Source organism: Trichosurus vulpecula, chromosome 5 (genome assembly GCF_011100635.1).
Source record: "Trichosurus vulpecula isolate mTriVul1 chromosome 5, mTriVul1.pri, whole genome shotgun sequence".
Lineage (NCBI taxonomy): Eukaryota > Metazoa > Chordata > Mammalia > Diprotodontia > Phalangeridae > Trichosurus > Trichosurus vulpecula.
Window position 1 is genome coordinate 258,117,656 of NC_050577.1, and position 25,101 is coordinate 258,142,756.

A 25,101-nucleotide genomic window follows, 5' to 3' on the forward strand; every position below is an offset into this window, starting at 1 on the left:
GGAACTCTAAGGTCCTTCCCAGTACTAAAATGTTCTGATTCTATGAAAACTTAAAAACCATGGTAGTAAGAGCAGTAGAATCTGAGAGGAAGCACTGGGATTTTCCACTCATTATTTACATTTATTGCCCACCTTAATTCCATCCCTTCTAAAACATCACGTTCTATCTTCCTTTGAGGAGCACTCTATTTTCTATTCTTATTTCAGAAAGGAAATCGTAAATAAATTCATAATTTTAGGATTATAAAATAAGATTTGACTAGAAGTTAAAAAAAGGAACACTCTTGAGACTTCAAGAAATTAGTTAAATTAATATTTTACACCTCTCCAGCCATAATACTAATATTATGCTTACAGAGCATAGTATCACTTAAGGATTAAATACACATTATGTATCATGAAGCACAAAGAAGCATCTAAAATTCAAACAAAATAACCTTTAAAGAGTAATTTGGTAATAGAGAAATAGGATACAGGTGCTGTAACCAAAAAATTTATAACCAACATGTTTACAAAACATCTAAGTAAAAAGCAATTTAATCTAGATGAGACTTAAGCCAGCCAGGAAAGGAAGAGAAATAGAAAGTATTTTACTTATCTGCTTTTCAAATTATGAACCAGGAATTTAAAGCTTTATTGTTAAAAATAATTAATATACTTCATAAAAATCAATATATTTCAAAAATAATCAACAAGCAATATATTTCAGTTCTATTTCATGGCTATTTGAGGGGGATGGATAGGAAAATAAAGTAGGAGTAGGGAGACAAACATAGAAAGACAAAAACATAAAGGGAAAAAAAATGGAAAACACAGAATTTGGAGTCAAAGGACTTGAATTCCAATGCTAGTTCTACAAAAGTCTGAACAAATCTCTTAACCTCTTTGGAATTCAGTTTCCATATTCATGAGGAATAACTGAGCCAGATGCCTTATAAGTATCTTCCAGCACTAAATTCTACAAAACAAAACTTGTTTTTATAAAGTGAATCATATTTGAAATGTTCATCAAACAAATTTATCTGAATCTTTCTTTAAAGGTGGCCTATGATGAAAGATTTTTTAAGTAAAAAGTCCTCTTTCGGAAGAATTGCAAACTATCAATCATGTGAAAGGTTGTTCCAGATCAATAAGAGAACTGTAGCCCAAGACTTTATATCATATACCTTAATAAACTCAAAATGGATGCATGAACTAAATACTAAAGATCATAGAGATAAGAACAAAGACAGCCTTATGATTTCACTGGTAGTGAGAAAACTCTCACCTGCACCTTTTCTGTAACTTACAGTTTCAGATCGCTGCCCAGAACATTGAGAGATTAAATGACTTAACCCAGGTCAAAGAGCCAATATGCATCAAACTAGAGCCCAGGTCTTCCTAGACAGCTCTACTGCTGCCACTACTCCACGTTCTCTAATATAGTAAAGATTATTTCATACAAATACAAGAAGAACAAGATCAAGCACATTTCACAGCTGTGACTGGAGACATTCTTGGCCAGGGGATTGCTGTGACTACATGAAATTGAAAAGTTTCTGCACAAACTTAATGCGGTAAGGATGAGAAAGGAATCTACAGAAGAGCAAACATCTTTGTATCAAGTATTTCTGTCAGGGAACTGATATCCAAGATATATAGACAACAGAAAGACTTAAGAACAAAAGCCACTCATTCCCCAAGAGGTCAAAGAATATAGGCCGACGATTCTCAAAAAGAAGAACATTAAACTATTAACAATCATCTGAAAGACTGCTTCAATCACTAACATGAGAAATGCAAATAAAACCCTGGTTTCAATCTCACAATAAAAAACTTTATAAAAGACTACAATACTCTCTGTTGCAGAGATTGTGGAAAGACAGGGACATTAATGGGTTGTTGTTGGAGCTATGAATCAGTCTAAATGCTCAATAAAGTATTTTGTAATTATGAAAAGAAAGTAACTAAAACATTCATATCCTTTGACCCAGAGACCCCACTACTAGGCTTATACTTCAAGGAGGCCAATGACAAAAAGAAAAGACCCAGCTATGACAAAATATTTATCCACAGGACTTTTTGTAGGAGCAAAGAAGTGGAAACTAATAGATATCCACTGACTGGGAAATGGTTAAACAAACTGTCATTCATAAATGTAATTATTATTGTGCTACAATAAAGAGGATAAATCCAGAGAAGCATGGAAAGATGTATATGAACTAATACAAAATGAAATAAGCAGTACCAAAAAAACCACACTTAAAAATCCTCCTCCTCATCTCATTTTATCCTCACAACCACCCTGGGAGACAAGTGTTGTCATTATCCCCAGTTTAAAGATGGGGAAACTGAAATCAGGAAGAGGGTAAGTGACACACAATGTCATACACCTAGTGAATATTTAAAGATGATTTAAACTCCAGTCTTCTTGACGCCAGCACTATCCACAGCACCACTTAGCTAGTTCTATACATACATACACACACACACACACACACACACACACACACACACTCTCTCTCTCTCTCTCTATCTCTCTCTCTCTCTCTCTCTCTCTCTCTCTGTCCCCCAACAATATAAAAATTAAACAAAACAATCCAAATAGAAGGCTAAGAAATGATAACGACCTAAAGAAATCTAAGAAAGCACCTCTGTTGGCTTTACAGACATAATAGACTATGGGTACGGAAAACTGCATAAAATGTCAGATCTTTTTCCATTATGTTGGTTAGTTTTGCTCAACTGCTTTTCCCCTCTTTTTTCCTTTGTTTTAAGAAATGGCTCTCTGGGAAGGGCAGAGGTAAGGAATTGGGAAATGTGGGTGATATAAAAAACAAAGATTTCATTAACAATTTATTTAAAAAATAAAATGTCCATAACCCTTTGACCCAGAGATCTCATTACTAGTCAAACATAGAAAGTGCCAACACATGCCAAAAAGTTCATAGCAGCACTTTTTTGTTAAAGCAAAGAACTGGAAATAAGAACCCCATTGACTGGGGAAATGACTAAGCAAATAAATGGTAGCACATAAATGTAATGGAATATTATTGGGCCACAGAAACAGTAATACTGTGAAACATGGGAAAATTTATATGCACAGATACAAAGTAAAGATAACCAGGAAAACAATTTACACAATGACTACAACAATGTAACCTGAAAGAACAACAATAACAACCAAACACAATATGTGATTATAATAATAAAGCCTAGTAGAAGAAAGGAGAAAATGTATTCCCCCTTTCTTCTTTGCAGAAGTGGTATACTATGGATGTGGAACATTGTATATATACTGTCAGACTAGGCTGATACATTCATCATTTTTGCTCAACTGCTCTTTACCATTCTTTTTATTATTTGTTACAAGAAATGATTCTTTGGAAATGGGAAACATCACAAAGGAGCAGTTTTCCAAAGCTGAGCTAAGTTGGAGCTTTGCCCCATTTCCCAAGTTCCTTTGTCTCAGGACCACAATCCACATTAAAAGATTTTCCATGTTAATGCCTCAATGCAAAGCTGAAACAAATTTCCAAGTGTGAAATGAATGAAGTTACTGTAAGGCCTGTTAAACACCACAATTCATTTTACAATGTTTGTTTTATAATTACCATGACCTTTCTGATGAGAACAGCTACCAGCCATATAGCACTTTAAGGATTGCAAAGTGCTTTACATGTTATGTTATTTGATCCCCACAACAACCCTGAAAGGTAGGTGCTATTATTACCTTCATTTTACAAATGAGAAAACTGAAACAGAGAGGTTAAGTGACTTGACGAGGGCCAAATAGCTAATGAGTGTGTGAGGCGGAATTCAAATTCAGGTCTTCCTGACTCCAAATCCAGAGCTTTATTAAGTGTGCCAGGTAGCTAATCATACATTGTTATATACAAATATTTCTGCCTCTTATAATCTTCCAATTTTCCAATGGTGAATGCTACACTCCTTTTAGGGAATGCAAATTAATTGCTCTTGCTTGTCAGAATATATTTACACACATAGGTAGTCATTAATAATTACAACCTTTCTACGATGGTAAGGATCTTTGTGTACTGGAAGTTTATTATTCTCTCCTCACAGAAGGAGTTATCATTCAAATTCAGAATCCCAAGGAAAAAAGATTATAAGGACCCTCAACAGAGGCCACTCTCCTGGCAATGGTCAGGCCTGGAAAGGCATATGCCAATAGTAACTGATTACTATTCCGTATACCTACGTAACTTTAATTGCTTCTTGCTTTCTTTTGCCTCAATGCCCGAAAGCAGCCAAGAAAGTTGCTCCCTGCCTTTACAATTTTAACTCATAGAAAAATGTCTACCTGAATCTCAAAAACTCCATACCACCTGGGATTATAGATAAGATCCTGCACATCCCCACCTTGAATAAAACTGGGAAACATTATAATTTCATATTCTATTCTCCCCCCTCCTCCAAGCAATTGCTGTGCTCAAAGATCCCAAAGCATAGATCTAGAAGTGGTAGATAACCACTTGCTTCCCCAAATCACTATCTCCCTTACCCCATCCCACCCCCTACAAAGGAGTATCCCTAACATATCAGAAATAGGCTTTTCCTGAAAAGAAAAGGAAAAAAGAGAACTGGGAAGCCATTTTTATAGCTGCCACATCATGACCACAATTTGGACACAGATTTGGAGAATCTGTGGTAGTTAGAGAGCATCATATTCCTGCCTACCAGCTGTAAAGAACATCCTCTTTTGGACACATAAACCTTTTCTGAGCGAGCTTCCTCTTTTTTTTCCTCCCCTAGGACAGACTCTGAATAACTATATTATCACTAATTCTGAGAGGTCTTTAAGACCAAATGTAGGACCTCATAGAGAGATCTCCGAGCTGCAAAGAGATGCCCTAATTTAGAGGTTCAAAAGCATGATTTAATTGAAGTGATTCTCAAACTGATCTTTTCCCCCTGAACTAAGTGAATGATGCATGTGTGTTTAATTAAACTGAGATTGATAACCCCTTAAAGTTGCTTTCCTTAGAAAAGCAAATCAAAGGACCTGTGCTGGCAGCCTTCCTGCCCTAGCAAGCCACAGTAGCTGCTAGCAACATTGTTGTTACAACTCCACACCTAGGTGAGGCCAACAAGGAGGCCCCACCACTCGGTACAAGTCAGAAATGAAGCCTACCCTCGAGTGAAAGCAGGCAGCCAAGCCCTGAAGCTCAGTGAAATTGAGTAAGACCCTGAGCCCCAGCACAAAAAGCTTGGGGCAGTGTAGGACCAGAGCTTAACTCACATGAAAACACCAAGTCACAAAAAAGGCAGAAAAATGATCAAAAACAAAAACAACAACAACAATGAAAAAGAGCTTGACTACAGAAAGTTACTATGGTGACAGGGAGGATCAAGGCATAAACTTAGAAGAGGACAGCAGTGCCAAAATGGCTCATGTGAGGCCCAAAAAAGAATTCCTGGAAGAGCTTAAAAAGGATTTAAAAAAGCAAATTAGAGAAGTAGAAGAAAAATTGGGAAAAGAAATGTGAGTAATGAAAAAGAGTAATTAGCATAGGAAAAGACATACATAAATTTACTGGGGAAAATAACTCCCTAAAAAATAGAATTGGCCAAATGGAAAAGGAAGTACAAAAGTTCACTGAAAAAAAAAATTCCTTAAAAATTAGAATTGAACAAGTGAAAACTAATGACTCCATGAGACATCAAGATATGATAGAACAAAATAAAAAAAAAAACGTGAAATTTTTCACTGGAAAAACAACTGAGATAGGAAATAGATTTAGAAGGATAACATAAGAATTATTGGACTGCCTGGAAGCCATGGTGGGAAAAAAAAAAAGCCTAGACATCTTCCAAGAAATTATCAAAGAAAACCACCTTGATATATCAGAACCAGAGGACAAAATGAAATTGAAAGAATCTACCTTTGATCCAACCATTTTGGAGAACAATTTGAAACTATGCCTAAAGGGTTATAAAAATGTGCATGCCCTTTGACCCAGCAATACTGCTTCTAGGGCCCAAAGAGATCATAAAAATGGGAAAAGGAACCACATGTACAAAAAAATTTATAATAGCTCTCTTTGTGGTGACTAAGACCTGGAAATTGAGGGGATGCCCATCAATTAGGGAATGGTTGAACAAGTGATGGTATATGAATGTAATAGAATACTATTGTGATATAAGAAATGATGAACGGGGTGGACTTCAGAAAAACTTGGAAAGACATATGTGAATTGATGCTGAGTGAAGTGAGCAGAACCAGGAGAACATTGTATACACTAACAGGTACAGTGCATGATGGCTGATTTTTATAGACTTAGCTCTTCTCAGCAATGCAAGGACCTAAAACAGTTCCAAAGGACTCATGACGGAAAATGCTATCCATATCCAGAGAAAGAACTATGGAGTCTGAATGTGGAGTGAAGTAGACTGTTTTCTTTTTTGTTGTTGTTTTGTTTTTTCCCCTTTCTCATACCTTCTCCCACTCACTGTAATTCTTCTATACAACATGACTGATGTGAAAATATGTTTAATAGGAATATATATGTAGAGCCTATATCAGATTTACAGGCCATCTTGGGGAGGGAGGAAGGAAGGAGAAAGGGGAAGAAAATTGAAAACTTATAGAAATGAATATTGAAAAGCAAAATAAATTAACTAATAAAAGAAAAAAAAAGAAAAAAAAAGAATCTACCAATCACCACATTAAAGAGATCCCAAAATGAAAATTCCCAGGAGCATTACAGCCAAAGTCCAGAGCTCACAGATCAAGAAGAAAGTACTGCAAGCAGCCAAAAAGAAACAATTCAAATATTGTGGAGCTACAGTCAGGATTACACATCTTCAACATTAAAGAATCAGAAGGCTTAGAAAACTGGAAGGCAAAGGCATTAAGATTACAACCAAGAATCACCTAGCAACCAAAACTGAATAGAATCTTTCGGCGGGAAGGGGGGGAGAGAAGGGACATTTGATAAAATGGAGGACTTTCAAGCCCTTTTAATTAAAAAACAAGCTGAATAAAAAATTTGACCTCCAAATTCAAGACTCTTGGGAAACCTAAAAAGGTAAAAAGAAACAAAAGAAAACATAAAAAATTCAATAAGCTTAAACTCTTTATATTCCTAGATGCCAAGATACTATCTGTAACTCTTAACACCTTTTAACTATAAGTGATTATAAGGGGTATGTGTAGAAGGGGTGACTAATGGGATGATACCCCAAAAAACAAAATAAAAGGGTGAGAAAAAATTGCATTGGAAGGAGGGAGGAGATTGAATGGGGTTAAATTATCCCACATAACAGAGGCATGAAAGAGCTATTATTATGAAGGAAAAGACTGGGGGAGGGGTGGAGGTGGCAGACAAAGCTTAAACTTTACTCTCATCAAAACTGACTGAAAGAGAGAATAACATACTCAGTTGGCTAATGAAATCTATCTTACCCTCTAAGCAAGTATAAAGGAATGGGGATAATAGAAATAGAACAGACTAATAGAAGGGAGGGTAGATTGGGGAAAGCAGTGATCAGAAGTAAAATGCTTATGAGGAGGTGAAGGGTGGGGTGAAAATAGCATGAAGGGAAATATATAGTCAGTTATAATAACTAAAAATGAGTGGGATGAACTCACTCATACAGCAGAAGCAGAGAGCAGAATGGACTAAATATGTTGGACTAAATGCTACAATATGTTGTTTACAAGAAATACATTTAAAACTGAGAGGCACACACAGGGTAAAGGTAAGGTGCTGAAGCAGAATTTATTATGCTTCAGCTGAGGCAAAGAAAGCAGAGGTAGCAATCATGATCTCAGACAAAGCAAAAGCAAAAAAATCTAAAAGAGATAAAGAAGGAAACGATATCTTGTTGAAAGGTACCACAGACAATGAAGTCATATCAATTCTCTCTCTCTCTCTCTCTCTCTCCCTATACATATATATATGCACCAAATGGTATAGCATCTAAATTTTTGAAGAAATTGAATGAGTGAAAGGAGGAAATAGATAATAAAACTATACTAGTAGGGGACCTCAACTTTCCCCTCTCAGAACTAGATAAATCTAACTGAAAAATAAATAAGAAGGAGGTGAATAAAATTCTGGAAAAGTTAGATATGATAGATCTTTGGAGAACACTGAATGGGAATAAAAACCAGGACATGGCACCTACACAAAAAATGACCATGTATTATAGGACATAAAAACCTCACAAACAAATGCAGAAAAGCAGAAATAGTAAACACATCCTTTTCTAGTACGATATTAAATAGTAGAGATGATAATGGGCATCCTTGCTTTAACCCTGATTATATTGGGAAGGCTTCTAACTTCTAGCTTATCCCCATTACAGATAATGCTTGCTGATAGTTTTAGATAAATATTACTTATAAGGAAAGCTCTATTTATTCCTATGCTCTCTAGCATTTTTTTTTATAGGAATAGATGCTGTATTTTGTCAAAGACTTTTTCTGCATCTACTGAGATAATTATATGCTTTTTGTTGGATTTGTTATTGATATGGTCAATTATGCTGAGAGTTTTCCTAATATTGAACCAGCCCTGTATTCCTGGTATAAATCCCTCCTGGTCATAGTATATGATCCTTAAGGTATATTGCTGTTATCTCTTTGCTAGTATTTTATTTAAAATTTTTCAGTATTCATTAGGGAAATCAGTCTATAATTTTCTTTCTCTGTTTTGGCCCTTCCTGGTTTAGGTATCGGCACAATATTTGTGTCATAAAAGGAATTTGATGTAGGACTCCTTTTTTGCCTATTTTTCCAAATAATTTATGTAGTACTGCGATTAATTGTTCTTTAAATATTTGGTAGAGCTCGCTTATGAATTCATCTGGTCCTGGGGATTTTTTCTTAGGAAGTTCATTGATAGCTTGTTCAATTTCTTTTTGTAATTTGGGTTATTTTTGTATTTTATTCCTTCTTCTATTAACCTGGGAAGTTTATATTTTTCTAAGATATTTCATTTTGTCCTCTGGTTCTAATATATCTGGGCAGTTTTCTTTGATAATTTCTCGAAAGATAGCTAAGTTTTCTTTTTTTATATATATAAATTTTTTTTCACCAAACTATCAAAAAATTATTTTATAGAGCTAGAAAAAAAATCATAACAAAATTCATCTGGAAGAACAAAAGATCAAGAATATCAAGGGGATTAATGAAAATAATGTGAAAGAAGATGGTCTATCTGTACCAGATCTCAAACTATATCATAAAGCAGTAATTATCAAAATAGTTTGGTACTGGCTAAGAAACAAGAGTGGTAGAACAATGGAACAGAGGTACAAATTAAATTATAGTAATCTAGTATATGATAAACCCAAAGATTCAAGATTTTAGAACAAAAACTTGTTATTCAACAAAAACTGCTGGGAACACTGGAAAACAGTATGGGAGAAACTAGGTATAGACCAACATATCTCACACCATATACCAAGACAAAGTCAAAATGGGTACGTGATTTACACATAAAGTATGATAGTGTAAGCAAAATAAGAGAGCATGAAATACTTTATCTGTCAGATTTATAGATAAGGGAAGAATTTGGGACCAAAGGAGATATAGAGAGCATTAGAAAATGTAATTTTGATCATATAAAATTAAAGAGGTTTTGCACAAACAAAACCAATGCAACCAAAATTATAAGAAAAGCAGAAAACTGAAGGAATTTTTTTTGCAAGTTTCTCTGATAAAGGCCTCATTTCTCAAATATATGAAGAACTGAGTCTAATTTATAAAAATACAAGTCATTTCCCCAATTGATAAATCATTAAAGGATATGAACAGGCAGTTTTCAGACAAAGCAATCAAAGCTATCTACAAACATATGAAAAAATGGTCTAAATCACTACTGGTTAAAGAAATGCAAATTAAAACAACTCTGAGGTACCACATCACACCTAATCAGATTGGCTAATATGACAAAAAATTAAAATGTTGGATGTTGGAGAGGTTGTGAGAAAACTGGGACACTAATGCACTGTTGGTGGAGTTGTGAATTGATCTAACCACTGTGGAGAACAATTTGGAACTATATCCAAAGGGCTATAAAACTGTGCATATACCCTCTGATCCAGCAATATCACTGCTGGGTCTATATCCCAAAGACATCCAAAAAAAAGGGGAAAGGGTCCATTTGTACAAAAACATTTATAGCAGCTCTTTTTGTGCTGGCTAAGAATTGTAAATCCAAAGGAGATTGGGGACTGGCTAAACAACCTGTGGTATATGAGTGCAATGGAATATTACTGTTCTATAAGAAATGACAAGCAGGATGATTTCAGAAAAACCTGGAAAGACTTAAGATGAACTGATGCATACTGAAATGAACAGAACCAGGAGAACACTGTACAAAGTAACAATAATATTGTTCGATGAAGAACTGTGAATGACTCAGCTATTCTCAGCAATACAATGATCCAAGACAATCCCAAACGGCTATTGATGAAGCATACTTTCTGCCTCCATAAAAAGAAATGATATTGTTTGAATAGAGACTGAAACATGCTATTTTTCACTTTTATTTTTTTTATTCAAATCTTCTTGGACAAAATAATTAATATGGAAATGTTTTACATAATTGCACAATTGTTTACTGTCTCAAAGAGTGGGGAGGAGAATGAAGGAAGGATAAAATTTGGAACTCAAAACTTTAAATATAAATGTTAAAACATTTTTTAAAAGATCAACTAATCTTCATTATGTAGTATTTATTGCATTAACATTTGCTACAGGGCAACTATCATATTAAAAAATTCATTTAGGATCTAATGGAAAATGCTTACTACCTGTGTGACCTTGGGTGAGTCCATTAATCTTCTTGGACCTCAGCTTCCTCTTCTGTAAAATGAATGGGTTGGACTCTAAGGCTTCTGCCATAGATTTAGGATCCTATGAAAAGTGCATGGTTCCTCTCAACCACAAGCTTACCATTTCATGACAGACAAAGAAGTAGATAAAAATGAAGCTTGTAGATAATGTTATCATAGATACAAAGGTAGAAAGAAGCAGTTCAGTTGATTAGATCACAAATCAGAATAGCAAAAGGTTAAATACCACTATGACTGGTCAATGAGCCTAGGAAATCCATGTTTTGAGGCTAGAAAGTACACAGAAAGGGATGTCAAAGCAGGTGAACAACATATATAAGAGGGAGAGAATAAAAGCAGCAGCAAGACAAGGAAGGTTATGTGACAAGGAAAATAATGAGAAGGCAAGGGAAAAAAGGTGAAGAGAAGGAGTTGAAGGGACACAAAAACGCTACCACAAACTTCACCTAACCCTTACTTAACCAATACATTTATATAATATACCGCATTTCCGAATCATGCCAGTAAGTTGAGATAACTAATATTTACATAATAATAATGGCTAACATTTATATAGTGCTTACTCTGAGCCAGGCACTTTGTTAAGCGCTTTACAATTATTATCTCATCTGATCCTTATAACTCTGGGAGGTAGGTGCTATTATTGTCCCCATTTGGCAGATAAGGAAACTGAGGCAGACAAGAGATTGAGTAACTTGCCCAGGGACACACAGCTTAAAGTATCTGAGGCTGGATTTGAATTCAGGTCTTCCCGACTCTACCCACAGTTCAAGTTTTACAGAACAAATCTTTTTATTAAAGGGATCTGTTCTGTGAAGTGTAAATTTAGTAAAAGGGCAAACTTGAGGACCTAGAGGGTCACTGTACTGTATAGATAAGAAAACTAAGGACCAAAGAAGTTAGCCACCTGCTAAAGTTATAGAATCGCATAGTCAAGATTGAACTCAAGTTCTATGATAAGAAATTACCTGTGATCTGTGGACAAGAAATCCACGTTTTCCCTACCCTCTGAAGCTTTCAAAAATAACACAGTGTATTTTCAAGACTTAACTCATAACAGTACAAGTTCATAGAGTTGTACTGGGGAACCTATGTTTATGCTAATTAAAAGTGTTATTAGTCTTGTTATATCATTTTCAGTGGAACATTTTACTTTATTTTTGGTTTCTTGTGGTATTAGTGATACTGCCTAACAGTTCTGGGTATACAACAGGTGCTCAAAGATTAATTACTCATTCTTGATTCTGGAATACTTGGGTTCAATCTAGGCTCTAATATATATTTATATACTAATTTTGTTCAAATAGGCACACCACTTTACAGATGAGTCTGTTTCCTCACCAGCAAAATGGAGATGGTAATCCTTATTGCATCCAGAGAGCTCAAAGGGTTGTTTTGAAAAAAAGCATAGAGCAAGGAAAAGAGATTTGGAATCAGAGGACTCAGGTTCAAATCTGTATCTGCCATTTGGCCAAGTCATTTATACCCTCTAGGCCTCAGTATCCTCAAGTCTAAAATAACAGGAATGAAACTGGATGACTTCCAACAGTTCCTTCCATCTTTAAACCCATGATGACAAAGATGGGGGCGGGGGTGGGGTGGGGAGAAAGCACGTACAAGAGCATGCACACAGTGTAGTAGCTAGAGAGCTAGTCTCAAGGATGGAAGACCTGGGTTCAAGTCCCTCTTCTGCTACATCCTGGCAATTCATTCAATTTATCATTTCTCCAGGCAACACTCAGAAGCGTGGCATTGGTAGAAAGTGTTTCCTCACTAGGAGTTCCCTACATCAATGAAATCACATATTCAAACATTATCCCAATAACAGGAAGCATACAAAGGATTAGTAAGATGCATGGTCTCTAGCCTCAGAGAGTTTGTAATTCAACTAGACAGTCAACTGACAATAACAAACGGGGATAAAATTTAGTTGTTCTCAAAGTAGGTGCTGATCACTCGGAGAATGATAAAAACAAATCATGGCGCATAAACACAATCAAATATTGTTGCATTGTAAGAGGTAACAAATATGAAGAATTGAGAAAAATATGGAAAGTCTTATATGAACTGATTAAGAAAAAGGCAAAGAAAAAAAATACATGACTTCAACAACATAAACAAACAGAACAAGAGCAACAAAAAAGAAAACGGATACTACATAATTATAATGACCAAGTTTGGAGTTTCCTGGAGAAAAATTATTTTTTAAATAGCCACAGAGATTTGAAGTCACAACAAAGATACTTTAATTTGAGTTTAAGTCATCTTTTTTAAGTCAAATACCTGTCACAGAAAAATCATTCTCAAAAATTTACCTTAATTTATAGAGAACATGGATATGCTGGTGAGATGCCACTAGTAAAGACTCAATTGGAAGGATGTCAAAAAAAAGAAATTGCAGAAGATAAAGGAATTTAGCTAGTCATAATTCACAATCTAGCATATCCATTTTAGATTACGCTTAGCTATAGTTAATAAGGTCATGTGAATTTAGTCAGGAATACCAATTCCCAAGACAATCTTCCTTGAGAAATAATTACTGATGGGTTTGAAATTCAAATAAAAAAATTTATTAAGCATCTACTATGCTTCATGCATTGTAAAAGATACTGGGGTTACATATAAAATCAAAGCAACAATCTGACCTCAAGTAATTCAAAGTCCATTGGGGCAATAGGAATAATGAAATGGTCATGAAAATTAAAATACACTTTTATTGCTACTTATTAGATTTTCCAGATTTTCAATGCTGGCATTACTTGCCACAGCATTCTCACTTATGTCAATATTCATGAAAAGACACAAGGAAAAAAAGTAATGAGGCTGAATGAAACAGATGGTTAAGAGGCAAATATTTTTTCAGATATGAATATTATGCAAATTGTCAGCAATAGGTTAAAAAAGTACTAAGTAGAATTTTACTCCCAATGGAATTTGGAGGACTTGACAACTCAAAGAATTCTAGCTAGAATGTAGGTATGGCTTTTGATGGTAGGGAGGGAAAAATCTGACAGTGGGCCTCTCCAAATTCTCTCCCTCCTCTAAACTAATACCACTCATAACTTAGTTTGACAATATTCATCTATTACCTTATAACATCTCTTGTACTATTATATTAAACTATTGATTTGTTCTTTAGCCGTTCCTGTGTATATGATGCTGTTCTTACAAGCAAATAACAAATATTATCCCTTTTTGAAAGCCACCCCCTTTCTCTGCCCAAACAGAGCCAAGCACAGGGGTTTTGCAAATAAATAGATGTTCAATAAGTACTGGCTAAATGAAGATTCCTACTGTTATTTGTAAAGTATTAAAAAATACTTTATTAAAATTATACTGATGTATTAAAATATATTAAATAAGTAAAATAAAACATCTTTTGTAATGAGAAAATAATTTGTATATATTTATCACTAAAATTATCACAATTTCATTTATCATTATCATTTAAATTATCACAATTCTTAAAAACATTTCAATATTGTGCTTTCTATGATAATGCAACTAAGTCATTAAAAATTCTTCTTTCACCTCCCAAGCCAAATTATGATTATGAAAACAAAATTTGTAGGTAAATGTAGGGTCAAGAAATTTGGCACCATATTAAATATGCTTAACTACTATTTCTCTGTTATTTAATTTCAAACAGAAAAAGAAATTTTTCTCAGTTCTGAATCTTATGTATTGGTCACCGCTGACATTACCTGGCATAGCATTCCCACTTATGTCAGCATTCATGAAAGCAATGAAAACAAAGAAAAAATAAAGGAGGCATTAAAGGAAAATGTCTAAAGGGAGAGAGGTATAAATCAAAGAATCCTTCTTCTGTGCCAAAAGAAACTAGGCTGAATGCTACTATTTCCTAGGCTACAAGAGGAGTCCCTGTAGGCACAAAAACTTTTTGGCCGTTCTGGATAGTAACAAACCCTACAGTTATGAATACTTGGGGGAGGATTGGGGAGAAAAAGATCCATGTGTCAAAAAATCTGTCAGTTAAATATCAATTAAGGAAAGGGAAGGGTTCCATCTTTACTGAAATAAAACCATTTACATTTAAAATGTGCACTTCTGTAGGATACAAACAATGACAGGAGCAAGGGAAAACATTATTATATTCAAATATGACTTTTCCCCCTTTCCCTCCCACTAATACTGCCACAAGAATCACAGCAAACGTACTTAGCTCTTAGGAAAGTGTTAAGGTTCAAAATTGAATGAAGGAATGAAGTTGTGAAAAAGCAGCCCCCAGACCTCACAAGTCTCTGTCAGGGTTTGGCTTCTAAGAAATATCTATAAACAAAAATACTTCTTCTACACTACCTAAAATGTTTCCTTCATTTTACTATATGGCCAGAAATGTGAGATTTATATGACTTATTCATCTAGCAAAGTAGGATCATCAACCATTCACACCTTACTGTAACAAGCCTAAACAATTCCACTGAGTGAATGGGAAGAATGGGAGAGAGGGGGGAGATGGGAACCAGACAAATATTTTCAAAGCATATAGTACTTTGGAGGTAGTTAAGATCCTGTAATAGGGAGCTTAGGGCAGGATGAGGGCAGTGAGAATCAGGAAAAAAAGGATTATCAGAAAATAGGGGGAAAGTGAAAATAAGGAGATAGAAACATGCCAAAGATAAACTTTATTCCAAAATTTTGCCTAAGACCAGGCACATACCAAGAAAAGAGAAAGACACCCTTCCTTTTCTCCTCCCCCATCTCTGCACCAGTACAGTCCACCATTAGGTTCCTAGAATTCGTGTACCATAGGTACCTAGTAGCCTAGGAACCTAATCATCATTAATAATGTGCTTTAAATTCCAACCAAATAACTTACAAATGAATTTCTGGAACACAATTCACTTGTAATGTGATGACTACATATATTTTCTACTATTATGTACAGCAAGTCATTGGGAAAACTTTTCCTGAAATTTCGAGGAAAAGGGCAGTGTAACTGATCCTATTTCTAAAAGATTTTGCCTTTACACTTAAATTTTCTTATCATTCACCACTGTATTTTTAATGCAAACAATTTACCTGTCAAAATTTCAGTGCTTCGTGCAGCTATCGTTTTAACTTTGATTATTCCTGATTCAGCAGCCTGTAAGAATGAATAAAAACAATTAGAATTTAAAACAGCTATACTAAGCTTTCTTTACAAAAACAAACAAAAAATTCAATCAACCATCAAACACGATGGAAAACTGTCACTATCACCTTGCTTAATTCTTAGAATTTGTTACCCATCAAGCCCCAGATTTTGAGAACAAGGTAGATACAAAATGTAATTCACATTAAATGTATTCAAATATGGTTATACAAACTTTGTTATTCACTGCCATTACTTAAACCTATTTTAAATTCCTTTTTCTACTCAGTATGTTTCTAGGTTATCTAACTCCACCTTTCTGTGCTCTTGTTTGCATGACAAATATCAAAGCAAGCAAAAAATAAAGAAGAGAATAAATTCCCTACCCCACTTGGCAAATAAATCCAACATACTGGAATGTCAAATAACTTCTGCACTGGATTATCTCTGATATAATTCCTCACTCCCCTTTTGAAGTAGGAATTAATGACGGTAAATTGCTCTGTTACATCTTATTGAATGTGTATATATGTGTGTGTGCGCGTGCGCATACACATTAAATCTGTGCATGCCTATATACAGAGAATAATTTTTTCTTTATATCTATCCATTTCTGAAATGTTTTGAGACATAGAATAAGAGTCACTGGAAGTTCAAAAGGAAAAAGAATCCATGTTAACCTTGTTAAAACAATTTTTTTATGCTTCATGTTGGTTTTAAATCAACACATAAAATGTACTGGGATAATATATAGCTTTCATCAAATTTGCCAGTATATATCAATTATTTATTAGTACATATATGAATGGCTACATGGTTTTTATATGACTGGTTTTTAAAAAATGTAACCAAAAGGTATCACCACTAGGGAGCTTCCTCCTACCCCCAAGAAAGAGGAAGCAACTGAATCCTTCCAGATCATGTATTTTTCCTCTCACTGGAACTGCTCAAGGATATGTCTCTCTATTTGATCTATTTGACTGGACTTTTGCCAGAGGCCCCTTCTGGTAAATCAATGATACCAAGCTAAAACAAGGAACTTGTTTAACCTGAGACAAAAGTATAGCTCTTCCTCCCATTCTTTCATGTGGCTCACTTTTTCTGCTAAATTGGAGAAATTTATATATGACAGAAAGTTCTTAACAAAATCATTAAATATCACTTGAGAGCCTAAACCAGAATCCAAGACTGATTAAGAGGTGAGGATTGAGTCCCCTAGCCTATTTCTTTGTTCCAGTTAACCACTCATTTTCTCTATTTTCCCCCCTTTGCTGGGCACAAACTCAGCATAGAGACAATACAATACAATGACCATAATAGAAAAACACTAGCAAAAAAAAGTCAACAAATTAGTAGGCATGTATTAAGTGTCTTCTAACTGCCAGATACTATGCTAAGTGCTGGAGATTGAAAGAAAGCCATAAACCATCCCTGCTTGGGAACCCAAGAAACTCACAAATTAATGGAAGAAACAACATGCAAAGGACTAAGTATAAACAAGGTATCTACAGAGGGGGAAAGGAAGACGATAAAGAAGGCTGGATTTTTCCGAGGACCTGAAGAAAACCAGGAGGTAGAGGTAAAGAGAGAGTTCCAGGCACAGGGGACAGTTAATGAAAAGAGAGGGGAGAGATGGCATGTCTTGTGCTAGGAATAAGGAGACCAGTACCCATGGATTACAGAGCATGTAGAAAGGAGTAAGATATAAGAAAACTGAAAAAGGTAGGAAGGGCCCACGTTATTAAGGGCTTTAAAAGTAAGAGGATTTTATATTTGATCCTGAAGGTAATAAGGAGCCACTAGAACTTACTGAATCTGTTCTTTAGGAAGATTAATTTGACAACTGAGAGGAGGATGGACCAGAGTGAGGCGAGACATGAAGCAGAAACAAATTAAATAAGAAATAATAGACTTAAAAGACATAGAAATGTACAACTAAGAACTGACTTGTTTAAGATCGGAAAAGGAGTATAACAAGGATGTATAATATCACCTTATTTATTTAACTTATATGTAGAGTAGATGGCGGCTGGTAAGCAGGGAATAGCATGAGCTCCGTACCGAGTCCCTCCAAAAACTTATAAAAAATGGCTCTGAACCAATTCTAGAAGGCAGAACCCACAAAACAGCAGAGGGAAGCAGGGCTCCAGCCCAGGACAGCCTGGATGGTCTCTGGGTGAGGTCTATCTCACACGGAGCTGGGAGCTGGGAACAGAGTGGAGCAGAGCCCAGCCTGAGAGGCATGGACCAACAAGACCAGCAACCGGGCAGAGCATGCCCTAGCGCCCTGAATCAGTGAGTTGCGGCAATTACCAGACTTCTCAACCCACAAACACCAAAGACTGCTGAGAAGGTTAGTGGGAAAAGCTGTGGGAGTGGAAGGAGTTCGTGGTTTGGCTTCCAGCCCCGGGGGCAGCAGAGGTGGGGCAACTATGGCTGTCGCTGTTTCCGGCACCAGGCCCAACTGGTGGGAGGAATTAAGTGGCGGATCAGAGCAGGGGTGCACAGCCTGCTGAAGATCTAAGCCCAGTTCGGGTTGGGGGTTCTTGGGGAAGGAGCAGTGCTGGTATGGCAGAGCTGGCACCTCCCCGCCAAACGTGGAACATAGAACTCTCTAGTCTACAAGCAATCATACCCCACTGAAAAACTCAAGGGTCAAGTTAGTTGGTTGGGAATATGGCCAGGCAGCGAAAACACACTGAGATTCAGTCTCAGACTTTGCATTCTTTCTTTGCTGACAAAGACGACCAAAACATACAGACAGAAGAAATTAATATAGTCAAAGAGCCTACAACAGAAACCTCCAAGAAAAACATGAACTGGTCCCAGGCCATGGAAGAGCTCAAAAAGGATTTGGAAAAGCAAGTTAGAGAAGTAGAGGAAAAATTGGGAAGAGAAATGAGAAGGATACGAGAAAACCATGAAAAACAAGTCAATGACTTGCTAAAGGAGACCCAAAAAAAATACTGAAAAATACACTGAAGAAAACAACACCTTAAAAAACAGACTAACTCAAATGGCAAAAAAGCTCCAAAAAGCCAATGAGAAGAATGCCTTGAAAGGCAGAATTAGCCAAATGGAAAAGGAGGTCCAAAAGACCACTGAAGAAAATACTACTTTAAAAATTAGACTGGAGCAAGTAGAAGCTAGTGACTTTATGAGAAATCAAGATATTATAAAACAGAACCAAAGGAATGAAAAAATGGAAGACAATGTGAAATATCTCCTTGGAAAAACCACTGACCTGGAAAATAGATCCAGGAGAGATAATTTAAAAATTATTGGACTACCTGAAAGCCAGGATCAAAAAAAGAGCCTAGATATCATCTTTCAAGAAATTATCAAGGAGAACTGCCCTGATATTCTAGAGCCATAGGGCAAAATAGAAATTGAAAGAATCCATCAATCGCCTCCTCAAATAGATCCCAAAAAGAAATCTCCTAGGAATATTGTCGCCAAATTCCAGAGCTCCAAGATCAAGGAGAAAATACTGTAAGCAGCCAGAAAGAAACAATTTGAGTATTGTGGAAACACAATCAGAATAACCCAAGATCTGGCAGCCTCTACATTAAGAGATCGAAGGGCTTGGAATACGATATTCCGGAGGTCAATGGAGCTAGGATTAAAACCTAGAATCACCTACCCAGCAAAACTGAGTATCACGCTCCAAGGCAAAATATAGACTTTCAATAAAATAGAGGACTTTCAAGCTTTCTCAGTGAAAAGACCAGAACTGAATAGAAAATTTGACTTTCAAACACAAGAATCAAGGGAAGCATGAAAAGGTAATCAAGAAAAAGAACAAGAAAAAGAAATTGCAAGGGACTTACTAAAGGTGAACTGTTTTGTTGACATTCCTACATGGAAAGATAACGAGTATGATTCATGAGACCTCAGTATTAGGGTAGCTGAAGGGAATATGCATACATATATGTTCATGTATATATATGGGTGAATGTGTATGTATGTATATATCTATGTGTGTGTGTGTGTGTATATATATATAGAGAGAGAGACAGAGAGAGAGAGAGAGAGAGAGAGAGGGGACACAGGGTGAGTTGAAGATGAAGGGAAGATATCTAAAAGAAATAAAATCAAATTAAGGGATGAGAGAGGAACATACTGAGAGAGGGAGATAAGGAGAGATAGAATGGGGTGGATTATCTTGCATAAAGGAGGCAAGCGCAAGCAGTTCTGTGGGAGGAGGGGAGAGGGCAGATGAGGGGGGAATGAGTGAACATTGCTCTCATCATATGTGGCCTAAGGAGGGAATACCATACATACCCAATGGGGAATCTTACCCCACAGGAAAGAAGAGGGAAGAAGATAAAAATAAATGGGGGGGAAGATGAAGGGGAGGGCTGATGGGGGTGGAGGTAGTCAAAAACAAACACTTTCGAAAGGGGACAGGGTCAAGGGAGAAAATTCAATAAAGGGTGATGGGTTGGGAAGGAGCAAAATATAGTGAGTCTTTCACAACATGAGTATTGTGGAAGGGTTATACATAATGATACACATGTGGCCTATGTTGAATTGCTTGACTTCTTAGGGAGGGTGGGTGGGAAAGGAAGAGGGGAGAGAATTTGGAACTCAAAATTTTAAAAACAGATGTTCAAAAACAAAAAAAAAAGTTTTTGCATGCAACTAGAAAATAAGATACACAGACAATGGGGTGTAGAAATTTATCTTGCCCTACAAGAAAGGAAGGGAAAAGGGGATGGGAGGGGAGTGGGTTGACAGAGGGGAGCACTGACTGCGGAACAGGGCAACCAGAATATACGCCATCTTGGAGTGGGGGGGAGGGTAGAAATGGGGAGAAAATTGGTAATTCAAACTCTTGTGAAAATCAATGCTGAAAACTAAATATGTTAAATAAGTTTTAAAAAAAAAAAGATTGGGAAAAAAAAACTTATATGCAGAGTACATCAAGCAAAATGCCAGGCTGGAATTAAGGTTGTCAGGAGAAATATGAACAATCTCAGATATGCAGACAATACCACTCTGATGGCAGAAAGTAAAAAAGATAAGGTCAAAACAGGAGAGTGTAAAAGCTAGCCTGAAACTTAACATCATAAAAACCAAGATCTTGGCAACTGGTCCTGGAAAAAAGAGGGAGAAAGAATGGAAGCAGTGTCAGGTTTCAAATTCTTGGGCTCATCACTACATATGGTGACTGAAGCCTTGAAATTAAAAGACACTTGTTCCTTGGAAGGAAAGCTATGGCAAATCTGGGCAGCATACTAAAAAAGCAGAGATATCACCTTGCCAACAAAGGTCCATACAGTCAAAGCTATGATTTTTCTATTATCAATGTATGGCTATGAGAGCCGAACTAGAAGGAAAGCTGAGCATCACAGAATCAACACTTTTGAACTTTGGTGATAGAGAAGACTTCTGAGAATCCCAAGCAACAAGGAGATGAAAACAGTCAATACTTAAATTAATTCAGACTGTTCTTTGGAAGAACAAATACTGAAGCTGAAACGTAAATACTGTAGCCAAATAATAAGACAGGACTTATTGGAAAAGATCCTGATGTTGGGATAGATTGAAGGCAAAAGCAAAAGCAGGGTTCAGAGGATAAGATGGATAGATAATGCCATGGAAACAATGAGCATGAACTTGGACAGACTTAGGGAGATAGTGAAGGATAAAAGGGCCTTGTGTGCTATGGTTCAGGGGTCACAAAAAGTTGGACAAACTGAACAACTACAGGAAAATCTTGCATATGACAGACACTAAGGCCAGTTAGACAAAGTACTATGATAATGATGAAAATGATCACTTTTGCCTTTATGTATCAGGAAAGGTTTGTTAAATAAATTGGAATTTGAAGAGGGCCTTGAAAGGGAAGGCTTCCAATGGATGGAAAATAACCAGAGAATGGGAGAAGTTATTTCAAATATAGGAGACAATGTGAACAGAAACAGAGAAGCAGGAGAGGACACAATCAGCAAGCATATTAAGCACTTAATCTGTGTCAGGCACCGTGCCAAGCAATAAGGATACAAACAAAAACAAAAAGTCTCAGCCCTCATGGAGCTTACATTGTACTAGGGAAAACAACATATATAAACCAGAACAAAGAGAAAAACAGAGTAGATAGGAATTAAGATCAGGATTAAGAACTTGTTTTTAAAAATATTTTGAGGGGGGAAGAGCTAAGATGGTAGAGCACAGGCAGCAACTCAGTTGAACTCTCCCATCATTCTCTCCTCCAAACAACTTTAAAATAATTCCTCAAATTAAATTCTGGAGTGGCAGAGCCAATAAAAGATTGGTGTGAGACATTTCTTCAGCCTAAGACAACTTGGGAGTTCAGCAGAAGTTTGTAACACTTGCAAGAGAGCTGGCCTGGAGTGCAGCGCAAGCAGAGGCAACACCATCAGCAAGCCTTGGCGGTGACTGCAACAGTAGCAGCACCTAAGGAAGCTCTGAGCCCACACACAATAAGGGGGTCGGACAGCTGCTCAGAAAGAGATTCTAGTTCTTTAGCCAGAACGAAGACCATTCTAAGCAACCAGACTGTCAACATCCCAGGAAATGCTGACATCTCTCTTAAGGGTGGGAGTTACTGTGAAGGGTCCCAGAGGAATTCTCCACAGGGATTTCAACCATATCAATGTTGAGCTCAGTCTCCCTGGAAAGAAGAAAAAAAGGCTCTGGGTGGACAAATGGTGGGGAAATCGAAAAGAACTTACAACTGTGTGCACAATCTATAGTCACGTACAAAACAAGATCAAAGGGGTTACCCTGGAATTTCGTTACAAGATGAAATCTGTATATGCTCACTTCCCCATCAATGTTGTTATTCAAGAGAATGGCTCACTTGTTGAAATCATAAATTTCTTGGGTGAAAAATATATCTGAAGAGTGCACAAGAGATCAAGTGTTGCTTGTGCTATTTCTCAAGCCCAAAAAGATGGGTCAATTCTTGAAGGAAATGATATCGAACTTCTTTCAAACTCAGCTCCCCTGATCCAACAGGCCACTGCAGTCAAAAACAAGTTTATCAGAATATTTTTGGAAGACATCCATGTTTCTGAAAAAGGCAGAGGGCAACAAGCTGGTGAATAAGTTGGAAAAGATGCCAAAGGCTGTGTCCTGCCCCTTTGCCGGCAATGGGTGCAGGACACTGTTTAATTGCTCATACGTAAGTCCTAAGTCGCAGGTCCAGGATAGAAAGGAGCCCTAGCACTTGTGGCTACAGGACAGCAGGAAATCTGGTCACAGTTCTAATGCCAAGAGGAGCACCAAGCACTTGGTGGTTTCAGGAGAGCAAGTCCATTCCTGGGTAAAGACCAGAGCATAGGCCAGGAGAGCAGTGACCACGCCACTCCTTGGATCATAATACCTGGGAAACACCAAAAACTTACAGACCCCCATAGCTAGCTCTGAAAACAGCAACACAAAACACCTGAAGCTTGAGACAGTACTTGCTCTACCCTGGGAGCAAAGTCAAACATTAATATAAAGTTAAAAAATCAAGAATTAGGCTGGAAAAATGAGCAAACAACAAAAAAAGGAACCTAACCATAAAAAGCTACTATGGTGACACTGAATACCAAAACACAAATTCAGACAAAGACAACCATGCAAAAGTAGCCACAAGCAAAGCCTCAAAGAAAAATGTGAATTGGATACAAACCTAACAAGAATTCCTAAAAAGAGCACAAAAAGAGATTTTAACAATCAAATAAGAAAAGTAGAGGAAAAATTGAGAAAAGAAATGAGAGCCATACAAGAAAATTATGAAAAGAGGGTCAATAGCTTGGCACAAAAAAAATGAAGAAAATAACACCTAACAAAACTGGCCAAGAAGTAGGAAAGGCACAATATACCAAGAGAACTCCTTAAAAAGCAGAATTATCCAAATGGAAAAAGGTACAAAAGGTCAGTGAAGAAAATATTCCTTGAGAATTACAAATGGGCAACTGGAAGCTAATGACTCCAAGAGACATTAAGAAACAAAGTAGGGACAGCTAGGTGATGCAGTGAGTAGATCACCGGCCCAAGTCAGGAGGACCTGAGTTCAAATCCAGACACTTATTAGCTGTGTGACCTTGGGCAAGTCACTTAACCCCAATTGCCCTGCCTTACCCTCTCAAAAAGAGAAAAAAAAAGAAAGAAAAAGTCAAAAAAACGATAAAAAATAGAAGAAAATATGAAATCTCTCATCAGAAAAACAAGTGAATGGGAAAGTAGAACGAGAAGAGATAGGATTACTGGACCACCTGAAAGCCATGATCAAAAAAAAGAGCCAAGACATCATCTTTCAAAGAACTAGATAATAAAGATAGAAATTGAAAGAATACACTGATCACCTCCTGAAAAAGATCCCAAAATGAAAACACCCAAGAATATTACTGTCAAATTTCAGGGCTCCCAGGTCAAGGAGAAAATATTGCAAGCGGCCAAGAAGAAACAATAGAAATATTGTGGAGCCACAATCAGAATCATACAATATTTAGTGGTTTTTAAGTTATGAGAACAGAGAGCTTGGAATATAATATTCTGGAAGGCAAAGGAGTTAAGGTTACAACCAAGAATCACCTACCCAGCAAAACTAAGCATGATGCTCCAGGGGAAAATGGATATTTAATGAAATAGAAGACTTTCAAGCATTCCTGAGCTAAATAGAAAATCTGACATTCAAACATAAGACTCAATAGAAACATAAAAAGATAAACATGAAATAGAAATCTTAAGAGATTTAATGTGGTAAAACTATTTACATTCCTATCTGGGAAGATGACACTTGTAACTCCTAAGAACTTTATCATTACTAGGTAAGTTAGGAGTATACATAAACAGAGGGCATGAATGTGAGTTGACTATGATGGGATGATCTCGAAAAAAAAAAAAGAATTAAGGGGATAAGACATAGGAATATGATGGGGAAAGGAAGAGGAAGAAGGGGGAAAATTGTCTCATATAAAATAGGCACATAAGGAAGAGTTTTAACAATGGAGGGGAAAATTGGGAGCGGAGGAACAATAACTGGACCTCACTATCATCAGAATTGGTTCAAACAGGGAATAACATACACATTCAGCTGGGTACAGAAATCTATCTTGCCCAACATGGAAGAGGGAAAGGAAATAAGATTTGGGGGGGTGGGAGGGGAGAGCTGACAGAAGGGCAGATTAAGGGAGGCAGTAGTCAGAAGCAAAATAGACTTTTGAGGAGGAACAGGG

The 25,101-nt window shown here is 36.6% G+C and overlaps 1 protein-coding gene across 3 annotated transcripts in view; it reads right to left on the bottom strand.

Moving 5' to 3' along the window:
• The window catches only part of MON2 (MON2 homolog, regulator of endosome-to-Golgi trafficking), a 142,295-nt gene that overhangs the window by 106,393 nt on the left and 10,801 nt on the right, over window positions 1–25,101 (bottom strand). For all 3 annotated transcript variants that reach the window (XM_036758374.1, XM_036758375.1, XM_036758373.1), the window contains exon 2: window positions 15,853–15,916. In XM_036758374.1, the coding sequence (XP_036614269.1) occupies window positions 15,853–15,916 (64 nt within the window). The remainder of the gene's footprint in view (window positions 1–15,852; window positions 15,917–25,101) is intronic.